The sequence below is a fragment of the Crocodylus siamensis genome, chromosome 3 (assembly GCF_052110815.1).
Source record: "Crocodylus siamensis isolate JL-2025a chromosome 3, ASM5211081v1, whole genome shotgun sequence".
Classification (NCBI taxonomy): Eukaryota; Metazoa; Chordata; order Crocodylia; family Crocodylidae; genus Crocodylus; species Crocodylus siamensis.
In genome coordinates this window covers 141,669,786-141,686,629 of record NC_143397.1, presented here as the reverse complement: position 1 = coordinate 141,686,629, position 16,844 = coordinate 141,669,786, and the positions used below count along the sequence as shown (strand labels likewise).

The 16,844-nt window shown below is 42.9% G+C and overlaps 1 protein-coding gene across 5 annotated transcripts in view; it reads left to right on the top strand.

Annotated features, from left to right (window-relative positions):
- RIPK1 (receptor interacting serine/threonine kinase 1) overlaps window positions 1–16,844 on the top strand; it is a 57,685-nt gene that overhangs the window by 29,124 nt on the left and 11,717 nt on the right. For all 5 annotated transcript variants that reach the window (XM_090039364.1, XM_090039367.1, XM_090039366.1 and 2 more), the window contains exons 4-9: window positions 939–1,076; window positions 3,220–3,460; window positions 4,586–4,735; window positions 5,650–5,726; window positions 10,236–10,326; window positions 12,783–13,382. In XM_090039364.1, coding sequence (XP_089895490.1) covers window positions 939–1,076; window positions 3,220–3,460; window positions 4,586–4,735; window positions 5,650–5,726; window positions 10,236–10,326; window positions 12,783–13,382 — 1,297 coding nt within the window. The remainder of the gene's footprint in view (window positions 1–938; window positions 1,077–3,219; window positions 3,461–4,585; window positions 4,736–5,649; window positions 5,727–10,235; window positions 10,327–12,782; window positions 13,383–16,844) is intronic.

Below are 16,844 nucleotides of genomic sequence, written 5' to 3'. Positions count from 1 at the left end.
ATACATGAAACGCATTTATTCGATATTCAGTATGAGGAAATGAAATCAATTCTCTGTTGAGGGTTGATAAGAAGCATGGAAGGGACACAACGTTGCTTTTGTCACTAAAGATGTAACTGTATAGTCAAGTTCCTCAGTTCCTGATCCTCATCTCTCTGCTTAAGGGCCAAGTGCAGCAACAGCTGTGAAGGCTGCAAAATAGGGAGGGCAGTTTACTGAGTTGTCATTTTTACCCACACACTGGATTTCTGCACAAGGACTTTTCTCTTTGGCAGAGTGGAGGAAAGAGGCTACAAAGGTGCTTGGGAATGCCTACTGTTCCCCCCTTTTATCCATATAGGTAGTTGAGGTGACTGTACTTGTTACTAGTGGCAGGCTAGTAGCAGCAAAGTACCTGTAAAATTGCTCTGATACCAAGCTGCAGGGTAAAAACCATTTCCCCCAACCATTCTTCAGGCCCCACGTGTCTCATTTAATTAGGCTTTGCACATAGAAGACAACATTTAGCCCCTACTGAGTTAGTTCCAGGATCTAACGTGGCAGTAATTTTTGACTGAAGAGCAGACAGTAGTCTCCTTGAATCATTAGGCCAAAGACCTCCCTCAGATGCATGCATTCCATTCTGTTGAAATTTCTGAGAGCGCTGAGGGGATGCATCATTTGAGGGTTTATTACAGAGTGACTATTGCCTATCACTGATCAACCATTGTAAATATGGAGTTCTCAAGTTTACTTTAGTGTACTTTGGCATAGATTACACCATAAAAGGATGTTGTTTGCTTTAGCTGGGAAGGAAGGAAGAAAGACACTGTGTAAGACTGAGAAAGGATGCCTTTTAAAGTCTATTTGTTTCATTTTACAACACTGTATAATAGTTATATTGCTATTTAAAAACAAACAAAACAACAGTCATCTATATTTCCTTTTCTTCATTTTAGTCCACAATTCCTGTGCCTCTGAAAGGGCGGTTTATCCTGGAGATCATTGAAGGAATGGTTTATTTAAGCGAGCAAGGTTTAGTACATAAAGACCTGAAACCAGAAAACATCCTTGTGGACAATGACTTTCATATTAAGGTACTATTAGAATTCAAAATGGAGAAAGCTTGTGGATTTGGGCCAGAGATTCTGAGGAAACACTTTCTACAAACCCCAGCATTTTTGGAGGATTCTGAAATTAATTTATAATATAATGGTCCTGGGGCCTGGCGAAGAGCACATTTCAGCAGCACACTGGCCCCTGTAGGATCTGATCCCGGCAGATTCATCTCCCCTCCGTGAAAAGACACCACGGGATATGAAAAAGTAGTGACAAAATATTGGTTCTCTCCATTTAATTTATTTAGAGCATATTAAGTTTTAAACTAATGAGTTTCAACCAGGGTGCTTTGGACATCCTGGGGTTCTACCAGTTCCTTTCAAGGGTGCTGTGAGGTGTAAGCAGATAAACTAAGTAGGTAAACGCAGACTCAGTCTTGTCCCTGTCTGAACGATCCCTGATCCCCGCTGCCCAGCCCCTCTGCAAGGGAATAAGTTCTGTGACCTATAAAATCAGTTTTTGAAATTGACGCGTCTCAATTCACAGAGGTGAGAGGGGTGTTGCAAGTCCAGTGAAGGGTGTCTTGAGTCCAAAAAGGTTAAAACCCACAGTATTAAACAAACATCAGCACCTACAGTTTGAGACAAAATATTAGAAGACCAGATCAAAGTTTCTTATGGATCACATCTGTCCTCCTTTTGTATCTCAGTATTTTCGTACCCTTCTCCATTTTTCCCTCTTTCAGTATTGTTTTTCTGTCCTTTGCATCCCTTCTTTCTTATATTTAGATATCAACCAGCAGCTACAAAGATATATTACCCCAGTCCTCTGAAGAAATGGTTTATAGGCATCGTTCAAATCCTCTTGGTGGTAGTAGAGCCTTCCTGCTGATCTCAGTGGGTTTTGCATCAAAACTGATTTGCATAGTTGATACTGAATAACCCCGAGTAGGATCTGCAGAAGCCTCTCAGATCCACTGCTCGTATCCAGTCAAGAAACAACTGAAACTCACTTGCATCCTTATGTGAGATAATTTAATAAGGAGAGCTCTGCTTCTTGTTACACATGAGCTGGTGACAAATGACATGACAAAGTTAAGCTAAGACTAGAGCAAAAGGCAGTCTGAGTATCCTCCAGCTAGATGTACCTGACGACTACTGTCTATACAACATAGGTATTCAGGTCTTATGGTCTGAACTTCAGTGTATAGACGAAACCTCATCAAGCTACCATAACCATGTTATAAAACCCTATGGCCAAATTCAAAGGCAAATCTAAATAAGTCAGAATAGTCTAAGCTAGTGGAGTGTTGGAGGTACTGTAAAGACACTTTAGAAGGCTAAATTTTGTTTTATGAATCTGACTAAGGTATGTACAACCAGCTATAATGAATATAGGATTAATGAAACAATCTCTTTTGACTATTTTGACCTTTTTTGTTTTGTGTTTTTTAAACTATATATAATTTAGCAAATTAGTAAGCATTCCAGTACAGTTATATTAGTTTTTGATCTTAAACTAAATATAGTGCCCAACCCCTAGCATATTAGTAAAGCTTCTATTCTTTCTTTAAATAGAAAACAGCATGTTCTGTTATATGTGATGATGTACAACATCTGCAACCTCCTTTTCAAAATCCTAGATTTGCCCATGCAAGCCCCCTCTCCCCTTGAATGCAAAAGGGTGAAGGAGTGTAAGAGAATCAAAGAAAATCTGACTGCAAATAATGGATCCAAGCTACGTCATCTTAAATGCTTCACTTTCAACCTGAAACCTGGGTTTAAAAGGGTTCAGGGTAAAATTCTGCCCTTAGGTGAGCTTTTCCTTGTAGGCATCACTCTAGCAATTGTAACCAGTTTGGACTTGTACATAAGTAAATAGAAGTTGTGTTATAACAGCCTGTCCTATTATGCTAAAAGTTTTAATGGAGTTGAGGACTAATGTGTCCCAGTTAGCAACCATTTGCTTTTACCAAAAAAGGCCCATACAACTTTAAATTTATTTCATTTGCTTTCTCTTGCCTGTATTTATTGGAATGCTTCATTTTTGGACAAATCAACTTTTTGATAAATGGTCCCTAATATATTAATAATCTAAAGTCATATGTGAAATGCATTGCCCTATTTCCTCTCTTTGCCACATCCTCCATTCTTAGAAGCTTTGATCTGCTCTGTTTTGCAGATTGCTGATTTGGGTGTTGCCTGTTTTAAAAACTGGAGTCGACTGACCAAAGAAGAGACTAATCGACAGAGGAAACTGAAAAGTGCTTCTAAGAATGCATCCCAGTCCAATGCTGGCACTCTCTTCTACATGGCCCCAGAGCATTTAAAATCCCTGAACATAAAACCTGTGGAGAAGTCAGATGTTTACAGTTTTGGCATTGTGCTGTGGGCAATTTTTGCTAACAAAGAGCCATATGAACGTAAGTCATCTGGAAATAACTTCTCTAAAGCAAAATTCATGTTGTTTTCATTTCATGTAGTAGATTTAAAATATCCTACAAACATTAAATAATACCCTACCCTTTCACCCCAGGAATTACTAACCATCAATTGGTGTAGCTGCATTACTAGTGACCTTTAAGTGTAGACAAGGACATGTAGGCTACAAACAGGCTTCTCATCTGTTCGTTCCCAATTGTCCCAGGTATTAACCCAGATCAAAACAGGAATGGTACAGCCCTTCCAAACTGAATTACTGGTCCTCTCTCAGCAAGTGGCCAGCAAGAGCATATAGCCTAACAGGGTTGTTTCTGGACTGATGTGCATTTCACATGAATTGTCCAGAGTTAACTTACAGGTCTAAGGCAAGTCTTAGCACATTTTCTCTCACATACTTCACAAGTACTCAAAGTAGAACAACAGATTCAGATGTCTGTAGGGTCCCATGACAAAAATCTCTCCTGTTTATATCCATAGAGGTTTGCATTTAATATGCAAGTTGAACTCTACCTCTTCTGGAAACAGGAAGCTCAACTGATTCAAACCAAGGCTTATAAGAATCAGCCTTTATGCAGCTACAGCAGTTGCTGGTCACCAACTGCAGAGAGAGGCCCAGGTGTAGGCCAGGACTCCTTAATCTTTACAAGGCCCTGAATTGTTTTGTGAGTTTACAAATGCACCATGTATATATACACACAGAAGCTGAGCCAGATGTTCTTGGCTCCCAATCCTGTGCTTTGCCTGCTAGATTTCTCTTGTCAGTTTTCAGGTGCAGCAACAGAGATCTTTCCTGCAAGATCCATAAATAAGACTGAAAATCCATTCAGTTACAAGTGTCCACAATGTTTATTTCACTGTACATTGAGCTTCTTCCCATTAAAGGCTGCAGAATCAGTGCCTCCTGATTTACTCACAGACTCAGTGAGTGGTGGCATATGCCAACAGGAGGTTGGTGGGTATAGTTTAGGTACCTTCCTTTGAAGATTTCCTTTACTCTTTCAGCAGAAATATAGGAAACCTTACTCTGCCATTTTGATGTGCAGGGCTGACCTTTTGCATCAGCAAAACCTGCTGTTAGGAGCCTGATACAAGATTCTTTTTTTCAGATGGTATAAATGAAGAACAAATTTACTATGGCATCACAAATGGGAGCAGGCCAGACACAGATGAAATTAAAGGAAGTTGTCCAGAGCATATTATCTCACTAATGAAACAGTGCTGGGAACAGGTACCAGAGAATCGGCCAACCTTTAAAGGTGATTTACTGCTTTCTGATTATTATGGTGCAACATATAGTGATTTTAAAATCCAGCAAAGTGAGCACAGAGATATACACAGCTGCATCAGAGATGCATGAGCCTCATGCACCAGCTGAGTGGAGAAGCAGCACTTTTTAGGGGAAAAGCTGTAGCAGCTCATCCCTAATTCAGCACTTGACTGGGAATTAACCAGGTTGTATACCACCCAATGATCCAGGTTCCACTGTAGTTTGTATGAAAGATCCAGGTTGTGTTTGCCCCTTGCATAGGTGAGGTGTGCAGGATGTACAAGGTATGCAGATGAGGTGTGCAGGATAGGGGGAGAGCAAGAGGCCCAACTGCTATTCTTGGCCACAAAAGAGCACAGGCTCTAACTCCCTCCATCCACCTACATGGAGCCAAAGGATTTGGATCCTTCACATACCTGCCAGCTGTGCATTTGGAAAGAGGATGCGCTCTGGGTGCAAGCTGGTACTCGGCATGTCAGCTTAGATGAACAATTAAACTGCACTGTTTGGTCTTAATGCTGAATGGAATTGTATCTTTGTCTTGCCAAGACACAGCTGCAGCTTAGAATACAGGAAAGGTGCAGCATGTGAAGCAAGATATGAGAGCATTTTCTTGGAGGACACTGACTTGCTTACCTGCTCAGCCTCTTTGATTCCCAGTCTGAAAGACACAGTCTGTAGGGGCATTGAAGTTGGACAGTTACTAAATAGATCATCTGCTACTTTAAAAATAAATAGAAAATAAAACCATCTCTACTTTGATCTTTTTAAGACTAAAGTCTGTTGCTTTTCTAACTTTGTGTAATCCAGTGTATAAAGTTTTCTTGGAAGTAGGCAAATGTGGCTCAGTAATTTATAGTTTTCACTTGAAACAACTTTCACCAAACTCTTTCCTTTTTACAGAAATCAGTAACATATACAAGCCATTCTACTATCATTGCTTAGAACAAGATGTTGAAGATGAAGTGAGAAAGATAAAAGTAAGTATGGTAACATGCCATGTTCTTCATAGCATAAGGAGATGTACATGCAACCACCTAAGGCCAGGTTCTAACTCCCTTACTCATACTGAATAGTACTGGACTCTGTGAGCACTCCTAGGAATTTCAATAAGTCTTGCTTGGTATGAGTTAAAGTGGAAGCACCTGACCCATGTTAAGTGTAAAGAAGCTCAATGGAGTACCATATTTTCCTCTCATCCCAGAATAAAAACCACACACTTTGTTTTTGCAAGGCAGAATAAAACAAACAAACAAACAAACTTACTTTTCCTTGTAGTAAGTAACTGAGTAACAGCAGCGAGGGAGCAAAGCCCTGCTCATTGCTCTTCTCCCTGTGGATTGTATACAGAGCTATTTTCACTTTTACCTGGCAGAAGCTTAAGCAACTGAAACTGCTCTTACCATGTTTCCTCAGTTAGAATGTGTACCCCAGTGTCCAGCAGGTGTTTTTGGAGGGGGTGGAGGGGAGGTGTGTTGTTTGTGAGAAACTACGGTAGATTCTGGTCTGATTCTGATGAGCGATGTTTCTCCACTTGGTTCTGCTCAGAGCAGAAGGCCTGAACACACTGCATGTTTACACTGGTGAAATCTGTATTAGCTTTATATAATAAGAGCAAACAGACAACGAGCTGTCTCAGGTAAGTTGCCACTTGAACAGTATTGCAGCACCTCATGAGTAGGTAGCAGAGGAGACTGCAATCTGAGCTTGTATCAAGCAAGCAGCTGTCCCAAGATAACTGCAGGCACAGCACATCTAGGTTGGCAAAACAGCAGTGTAATTTTAAAACTTTTTCCCTGTGGTAACTCCTAACCTGAATTCTAGTAAGTGATGCTGCAGTAGTCATATCTGGTGTGTCTCTATTCCTTTTTACACCTACTTAAATATATTGTACTTCTAGGTCTTAACATCAGTTTTACTGTGGTGTAACTCCATTGGCATTGGTGGAAATCAGCAAGCCTGTTTGCTGACCAGCCTAGAGGCGACACTCTGAGCCACAGTTTGTGAAGTTCTTTTGCTGAGTGTTTAATATGCATACAATTTACTATATGTTCATATGCTGCCTAGAGCAGCGAGGCCCAAACCTGGCTGATGCCTCTAACCTCCACAACACCACAAATTATAGAATAATTTATGAAGTAGTTGCAGTTGATACATCAATAATTTTAATAGTTAATAAATGTAAAAGTTCTTAATTACAATAAAAGAAAGAAAATATAAATTTATGAGTTGCCCATCAGATGCAAGCTGGCCCTTCTTCCTCTGATAGATATACAATTGCAAACTGCTCTATAGAGGGATGTTTTCCTGACCTGAGAAATAGTGAAAAGTAGGTTGTTTCCCAAGAAATGTTTACTGCCAGCTTAGGATGATTTCCAGTATTTTAAGTGGAGAAGTGAAAGAGTCTGCCTGTGCGTCTGTTCTGCCACACTATAATATTTTAGATGTGTTCCTCTCTTCCCAAAACTGCAAAATGAGGAACTGAAAGATTCTGATGTGAAAAGTCTCTGCAGTATAAAGAAAAGTCTAGTGTTGACTGACATGATAATAAAGCTTTTTAAAAATCAAGCTAATGAATAAAGATTCTTTCAGGATGGACTTAGCCAACCTTATTCATGTCAACTAGTAAATACTTATGTTATGAAAGCATCTTAAAACCCAGGCCAGAACTAGGGAGCCGTTGCGCTGGGTGCTCCACATACAAAAGGTAGTCCCTGGTCTAGAGGGCCTACAGTCTAAAAACATAAGCAGATGGGGAGTAAAGGATGCAATTACAATACGCAAGGAAATGCATATGGTAAGAAATTGATACAGCTATTCTAGTTAAATATATCTTTCTGACAAGCATCTCTCTGTGTAAATAGTCCTCTAGAAATCATGCAGGCAGGGAATAAACTGCTGCCTCTATTAGTGGGGCTGTGTAGGACCCGAGGGGAAGGTAGCCATCCCAGGACCTGGTTGTGTCCCCCCCTCCCCCCTTTGTGAGCTGCTCCACTTGCCAGTCATTTCCAGGTCTCACTTCCCCCCTCCCATCTCTTTCCTGCCATGACTAATGTTGTTTGTTGTTGGGGGAGAAGTCCCTGGGGCTGGGTGTAACTTTGCTAGGAGCCTTGTCTACTCCGGTAAGCCAGTCTGGGGCCTCTGCTCTTCCTCCACATTTCTCATTTAAGGGAGTGCTCCCATAAGCTTGAGGGCTTGCCAGGGCTTCAGCTGTCAGAGCCTTGGCCCCCTTTTTCTCTGGCCTCACTTTCTGCATTGGTCCACTGATTAAGGCCTCAGCTCCCAGGCATTGGCCCTGCCTTGACAGCAAGCTGGGGGTCCCGCCTCACTATGCTAGTCTCCACTTCTCTGGCTTGGGGTGGACTTCTGGCACTTGTAATAGGGGAGTACACCCAGGCACCCGTGCTCATGGTCTCCTCTGCCCCTGTACCCACAGTCCTCTCCTCCGGCTGCAAGTTCAGAAGATGAAACAGAAAAAGAAACAAGTCATAAAATGAATAGTCTCCCTCCCTCAGGGTAAAAGCTGCCTGCAGGCCCTACCTCCACCCAGGAGCTCCTCTTCACGCTGCAAGCAGAGGATGTCCCCTTATGTGCAGGGAGACTGGGCTTATGTCTCTCAGCCTAGCCGCCTCCTACTCACATGACTGGATCAGCTGTGTCCACCCCCTCCCTTCTTGCAGGGACCAGGTGCAGCAAATTGCTTCAGTAGCCCTCTGGCTTTTTTAGCCCCTGGTTCAATCCACCAGGTCCCCTACTCCTTGCTGCCCTCCTTGGCCCCTAATTTCCTACCGTAGTAGGTATTTCAAGTAACAGGAGCAGGGGTTCCCTGTTAGAGACTGTTCATGGAATAAGGGACTGATTCTTACCTGGGCAGTATGTCAGAATCAGGTCTGAGGAACAGATTGCTGTAATGGGCTTTAGGACTTGAGCTCTGTTCTGGGAAGAAGGTATGTTTATGGGAAGAAGTGGGCTGGTCTGGCTTGATTTTATCTTTGAAAGTACTTCCTGGAAGTAAAAACGAACAGTGACTAATCATTTTCAGAGAACAGATTCTCTCAAGCTAGGAGCAAAAGGTCACATTCAGATGTCCTTAAATCAAGTAGAAGTCCATTTTACTTCAAGTCAAGTTTTGCCCTAGTTGAGGTTTAAAAACAAAACAAAAAAAAAGCAGGGAGAGCTGAAACATCACAATGACACGAGATTATACTTTGGCTTTTGTGAAATGAAGACAAGGGTTTATAGAATTGGAAGTACACTTCTACTCCATGTTGCATCCTTTCAGAGACATTCTCCAAACTTGTCTCTTCACATCCTCCAGAAGAATCAATAGGAAGACACAGCCATGACCAGGTGTTACTTTTTTCTGCTATACTTTACAGGTCGGGGTACAAGATGGGATACATTTTGGCTATCTTTGTCTTGTGTATCATTGTATTCTTCAAGCAATCTCCATCTTCTAGGCACAGCCATATCTCAGGAGCAGAACAGAGCCAGACTGTCAATTCAATGGGACTCTGTGGAGTAAATGTTCAGTGGTTGTCTACACATGCAATTTATTTGAAACAAACTCTGGTGCATATTGTAGAGGAGTTTATTGCTCCTGGATGCCATGTTTGAACCTGCGCCCGGGACCTCAGCACACTGAGCCATGTTGGATCAGCCCCAGCTGGCAGGAGACCCAATGGAATCATCCTGGGGTTGTTCTGACACAGCTCAATATGCTGCAGAGGGGCTGGCTGGGATATGAGGGTGTTCCAGTGCAGATCTACCTGGCAGGCAGCCTCTGCACTGATGCACCCTTGTAGCTCAGCCAGCCTTATCAGCATCTACACATGCATTACCGCAGAGTAAAAAACTCTGCCGTAGGGTAGTACAACTACTCGCTTAGTGTCGTAGTTACGTTCTTGAAAAAAATGCAACTTTAAGTGAAACAATGTTAAGCTAATCCAATTACGTCACAGTAGTTGCCTACTAGCAGGTAGCGGCCAAACAACATTATAAACCGAACATTGCGCGACTTTAAACAAGTATGCTCTCTAACAGATTAGCAAAGTAATAATGAAACAATGTTAACTGGGAGGATGTTAAGTGAGGAGCACCTGTATTTGTATTTACAAGTACTAACCCGCGGTGGAGTTTATTAGTTTACTGCAGCCTAGTAGGGCCTCGTGGCTAGATGCTAAAATGTTTACTGCAGAGCTAATTAGGCAGCTCCACAGTAAATGTGTTGTGTAGACACATCCAGCATGTATAAGGACATAGTTTGCCAAGATGAGAGGATCACATGCTATCATTCCAGAGCAGGTCTACCTGCTTTCACTGAAAACAGACATTTAACTTTACTGCTAAACAGGCTTTGGAAACGATCACTGTGCTGTACCTGTATTCCATGTTCAGGCTTAGCATGAGATCTGTGCAGGTCGTTCTTTTGTGGCATGTTATTTTGGGAATGCATCTGTTTTTCACCTTATTTTTTTTACTCTGTACAGATAGAGTACCCCGCACCACCTGAAAAGATACAAAGGATGCAGTCCCTTCAGATAGATGCTGTGTCTGAATCTCCCAGTAACACAGCCACAGGTAATTATTTCTAGTCACTAATGCATTATTCCCAGTGTTTTGCTTAGGGTAAATTCAGTGCTCGCATAATTTGCATGTAACCTTTTATCATGAAGCCATTTCAAACAGACCGACATACTCAGAACTCTGGAAAGAATCTAGAGTATTGAATCAAAAAATGGGATTTATCCCAGTTGTAGGTCATGAGTCACTGTTTCCAGGCTCTACTGTTTGAAAAAACAGGTTTTTTACACTGTTCTGCTTTCTTCTTTCTAGGAAGAATTTTCCTTTTCAGTATTTGATTTGTCATTGCTACTTTGCTAATTACCTTGCCTACTAATGTTAATTCGGCAGCACATCACAACCACAGAACTAGCTGGCACACGTGTTCTGCCAGAGTTCAGTAGCAAACTGACCAGTTAGCAATGCTCATACACCCATTTATACATACACACAAAATTGAATGATTGGGAAAATTCTACATGAAGTTTTTGTATTCTAGAGTATTTTAGAAGATTGTGGAACATTTCATATTAGGAAAGATTCCAGAACATTCGTCAGAGAATAGCCTATACCATGTGGTCACAACCCACTTATTCTTGTCTCAAGTAAAAAGTGTCATAGAAGCATCCCTGCAATTACGCTTAGAAAACTTACTGCACTATGGGTCCAATGGACCCATTTACACACAATATGATATATGTGCCTTCTTTATCTAGAACACCTGTACAAAAATGAATGACAGTAGCGTAATCAAGGAGGGGCAACTGGGTCAGCAGCCCTGGGCACCAACTTAGTGGAGGGGATGGAAAGCTAACAGCACCTGCTGCAGTCACACTAGCAGCCAGAAGTCACCACTGCCTTCATGCATCACTGCTGGCCTGGCCACCTAGCTGCTTGGTTACATCTCTGAATGAAACACAAGTATGAGCAGTGGAAGCATAAACAAACAGAAAAAGCCCATGAATGACAGTCTGAACTGCCCAAATATGTCTAAGTTATAACATTTTGGATTTAAAAACTGGGTCCACTGAACTTAGTATCTGGTTTATTTCCATCAGCTGAAGATTCTTATTGGCTACCATTAGAAGAATGGCCAATATCTTGAAAGATTGCATCTATTTCTTCTGGAGTCTGCAGATTTCTTGCCATTTTGCCCTAAGAGCATTACTTGGCTTTCCCTTCCATCCCTTTGTTTGTGCCAGCTAGTTTTTGCTCCGTATTTAGGCTCTAGGTTCATGAACACTTCCCCACTTCCCACACTAACCATCTCCATCAATACTGTAAGTACAAGGATGTAGAATTAGAAAGTATTTCTTGGTTTAAGATCTTGCTTCCCAGTGATTTTACTTTGGGAACATGAGAATGGCATAAGTTTACTCTGACCATCCTTTCCTTCTTGGCAGGCTTCCTACCAAATCCTGGTTGGCCCACGTTTGACAGGCTTGCAGAAGTCTCTGGTTGTAGATTGTGATACAATCCCAGTACTGTGCATACCTGAACTTTTTTCACCACAGTGCCCTGCTAACAGAAGATGGTCTCAAATCTGTAGCACTAACCTATAGGCATTTGAAAAAAGCAGTCCTGATTCGGTGCCTGCAGCAGGCACTATTCAGCCATGTGGGGGTAGGAGACAGCCCAGCCAAGCCAGCCCTGTAGGAAAAGAGGGCATGGCCCAGCCCCACAGAGGTAACGGGGTGCAGTCAACCCTGATGGACCATGTGGGGCTTGAGGTTTGGGAATCTGAGGAATGGAGGGTGGCTATATTAATGGCCACTGCTCCCCCATCACCAAATTTCCTGACCTGGGGGACCCCACAGGCTGGATGCCAAAGCTGGTTGAGAACCCCTGAAGTAGAACCCCTGATGAGTAAACAGGCCATTCTCTAGTATAATCATTGTTTGTTAAATTGGCCAAATGATCCATTCCTAGTTAAGGTTAAGTGTATGGTGGGACCATTGAAGAAAACATTAGTAATATCAAACTTTAGTACTGTATAAAATAGCACCAATAAGTAGGTATGTACTACAGGCCTGGTTCACTACTGTATTCTTGTTTTGCTCAGGTGTAAGTCCAGTTAACATCAAACCCTGTTTTTGAGTCCAAGAACTCACTTTTTTTTTTTTTATTTGTTAGCTCCATATCTTCTATGAGGTGGCTCCATTTCAGTAGCTGAGAACTTTAGTATCAAAATGAATCCTGTATATAGGACAAACATTTGCACCGAAGTAGTAAATGAGGTTTTACATTTGAATACCAATCTGTACTGCACTGTAGCTTAAACTAATTTGAAATCTTTCCAGATAAAATGTTATGTAAAACACAGTATTATCATTCCTTTAGTTACCTTTTACGAATTACCTGTTTTAATTTAAAGATACTGGACTCTAGTGTAGTGTTGTTCAGATGTTCCTGAGAACTACAGCTGTACCTTTGCATTATAGGGAATTAATTTCTTGAATTATCCTCTCTTTCAGATCAGCCCACATCCCTACACAGTTCTCATGGCCTTTCAGCTGGCAATGTGAATGAAGCCATGTTTGCTGCCTGCCCAGATCACCAGCCTGTTGAGAGCTGCGAGACCTCCTTGGAACCCTTTACGAACCTAGAAAGAAAACTGCAGGATGAATACAACTACCATAAATATGGCAGCCGGATGGATAAGTCAGAAAGTCAACCCATAATATACACCCCTGAAATGAGAGAGGAGGAAAGGAGACGAAGGGTTTCCCATGATCCATTTGCAAAACCATCTTTTACGCCACAAATGAAGGAATTGCATGTGAAAACTGAAAACACAGGCCCAAAAGCCAGCCCTTTCAACAAGACGACCAGTTACAATCATTCCCAACAATCACCTGCAGGAATGCCAACACAGGAATATTTGCCATATATTCCAAATGTGACTTACAGAGCAGGAGTTGTAGACTTCACTGCTGGAAGTACAGAGGATCTCTATGGGTCAGGCTCAACCAATACGTTTAGTCTGAGTAAGCGCCCTGTACCTGAATCTGGCCTGGGCCATCAACCACAGACATCCCCAGCTTGGTTTCCAACAAGCCTGCAGCCAGAGCCAGGTAAGCAAGATATTTGCTTAGCGCAACTCTGACACATAATCAAAACTCCTTTCTTTAGCTCTTCTTCCAGAAATAAAACAACTAACCATTTTCTAGCACAATTGTCAGTACCTTGCCTTTGAGCCATGATGCTAGTAACAAAGTTCATGTAAATATACTATGATCCACTGCTCTTTTTGTTTGCAGATGTTTTTGTATCATGAAAACTGCCATTTCCTGGGTCAGGCCATAGGGCCATCTTGCCCACTATTGTCACGCTGCACCAGGTTGCAGCCCCTCTTCTGCTCCTTCTAAACCTCCTGCTGAGGTTGTGACTGCTTTTCTCCCCACATCTTTTTTGTTATGCACTTGCCTTCGGTGGCCCCACCAAGCCCTGGGGCCTGTTGGCCAACTTCCTCCTGGCTTTGGCCAAGCTGGCCAACTACAAGACCAGGAAGGAGACTCTGGCTGGAAAGAGCCCAGGCAAGCGTGGGGCTGTCTTCCTGTCACTCCTCTGCTCATGTCTCTGAGCAGAGTTTCACTGGGCAGCATCTACAGGCTCCTTTGACTCCTTCAAGGGACAGTGGATGCTGGCCAGTGTACTCTGCCCGTGTCCCCTTCAACATCCCTTGTTATTAACTTGTGACCTCCCTCCCCTTCCTGTTTTCTCTTTATTTCTCCCGTGGAATTATTTATATCCCCATTGGCCTCCCTTTCATGATGGGCCTAAGCCCATGTCTTTCAACACAAATAGGTCTGTGTCACACGGTAACAGAGTAGACGTTGAAAGGGAGAGTGAAATAGGTGCGACCAGGGTTTTTTTCTACTGTTCCCTTCTCACTTGCAGCCTCCAACATTTAAGCCCTAGGAAGTTCTGATTCAGAGGCTGTACCCTTAACTCACATGCTCAATAGCTACTGGTGCCCCTAGTCTCCAAGAATTTGTCCCCTCCAATCCCTTTTTGAATCTGGCTAAACTGTCAACTTCCACAACATCTATCAATCTATGAATCTGATGGCCGTGAATTCCACACTTGAATTATGTGCCGTGTGAAAAAAAAACAAACAAAAACAAAAACACTTCCTTTTGTTAGTTTTAAACTTATTACCTACTAGTTTCATTCTGTGACCCCTAGTTGTCACTTGTACTCATTTTAAATGCTCTAGGCTTTTTTCTCCAGTGTATTTTTTTCCTGATAAATTCCATTGACTTCTGCTACTGAGTTACTCCTGTTTGATAGTGTAGACAGGAGAATAAGACCAAGCACTTGGTCTTAAGCAGCTAAATTTATAAATGAAATCTTCTGATCCCTGTTTATGTTCAAAATTCCATAAACAAAAACCCTATCACCAAATCATGTTACAAGTTCTTTGATTCAAGAGCTATAAAATGAGAGGCATATAAGATCTGTCATTTTTTATTTGCTAAATCAGCTATAAAATCTAATGGCAGGGAATTTACAGCACAGAAGCAGCTTTAGAGTGAGGTATTTTGTTACTTTTCAGAAAAGGAAATCTTTACTGCTCTGGCTGGTAGAGGAATACCATAGCTGATAAGAAACCCACATCTGCAAGCAGCCCTGAATAGGGTTGCCAACTCTAATTGAAACCATTCTGGGAGACTTCCAGAACGCCAACACGCCCGTGACACATGCCAACATGCCCACGTGCTTGTGTATATCAGTTATGGGTTACAGTGCATAGACTTTACATCAGGAAGGCAAATGCACATGACTATTGCATTTAAAACACTCACTGGACTACTGTACACATCAGATTTAACATTTAATATTTATTTTAATGAATGCCCTATCATTTATCTCCTGGGTGCCTCAGTCTTCTGGAGATTTAGATCGAAATCCTAGGGAGTCCTGGGCAAACATGGAGGGTTGGTGACCCTAGCCCTGAGACAGACAAAGCCTCTTCTCTGGAAAGTTATGAGTATCCATTTTATCTTGTAATACTAGCAAATGAACAATGTATCTCCTTGGGAACAGAAGGGTACCTAGGTATGGAAGGGAAGGGAGAGAGTATTGCTGATGTAGCAGAAATTTAATGTAAACAAGTGGGTCAGTAATGGAGCTGGGCTGTAGAATTTGTACCATACACCTTCTAGGAACAAAGTAAGGTATTAGCTAGATTAATTCTCTTACTCTGTCAGCTGGATTTTCCTAGTATGGCATCCATTTACAGGACTCCCCATACCAGGAAACCATGGGTGCCATACAGTGACAGAGAATGCCAAAACGATTACAGTCTGTCAGAATAATCTTGTGTGCAGTCTGTTATTGTAAACTGTATCAGTGGTGGTCAGCCTGTCTCACAAGCCGAATCCAGCCTGCAAGGCTACATCTTCCAGCCCTTGGGACTCCCCACAGGTCCAGAAGTTTGGTGTTAGGGGAACAGTGGCATCATTACATGGCTTCCAAAGCAGTGGCAATTAATGCCATCACTGCTCTCCTGCCGCTACATTTCTAGACCCACGAGGAGCTCCCACAGGCTGGATCCATCATGCAGGGCGACTCTATAGCTGGATTTAATATGTGAGGCCAACCCCATGCTGAACTGGTCCACAAACCTACCCGCCACCACTCATCTGGCCCATGGGGCCAGAAGGTTGAGCACCACTGGACTATGTGAATAAGTTTATGGACATGGATTTAAAGTTCCCATATCTGCAATTGGGAATTATGTGCTCAGCTTCTTAAATCCTGTACAGAAGCCAGAGGAATACAAGAGCCATTTTAGGGAAGCAGCATGACACACAGGAAAGATATCTGACTGAGAACGGGGAGATCTGCATTGCACTGGCAGCCAGGGACGAACCTGGGGGTGAGAGTGCTACAGTCTGGTCACAACCCCCCTTTGGCTGTGCACTGCATACACAGTGAGCTCTCTGAGTTTACTGACATGTCAGCTTAGCTTCTTATGGAGCTCTACATGGACTGTGAGCTCTGCGCTCACCACCTGGTCAGAGTGAGGATTCACCCTTCCCTCCCTCTCCACACCCCCCCCCCAATGATTTCAGTGGGGCAAAGAGGGAATGAGTGTTGGGGTCCAACCCCTGGGCTCTAGAGCTGTGCAAACAGGAGGTTGAGCACTATTCCTGCCCATTCCCTCTTTTTCCCTTGCTGCTCAATTCAGGGAGGGTGTGGGAGAGGGATGGGGAGGGTGAATGGCACCAGTGCTTAACCCCTGGGACTCCAGAGCTGGGCAAAAGCAGGACCTCAGGCCAGCCTCTGTGCCAACTAGCTGGTGAGCTGAGAGTTGACAGCATGTGCAGAGCTCTGGCAACAGCTGTGCTGACATGCTGGTGAGCTCAGATAGCTCAGTGGCATCCGGGGGCAGGGGCAGGTGCAGCCACACCCCCTGTAGCTGTAGTGTATGGGCAGTGAGCCCTCTTCACAGCTCTACACAGCCAGTGAGGATGTGGCTGCACCTCCCTTGCTGCAGTCCTGGCTCCGCCCGCACTGCCAGCTCTTCC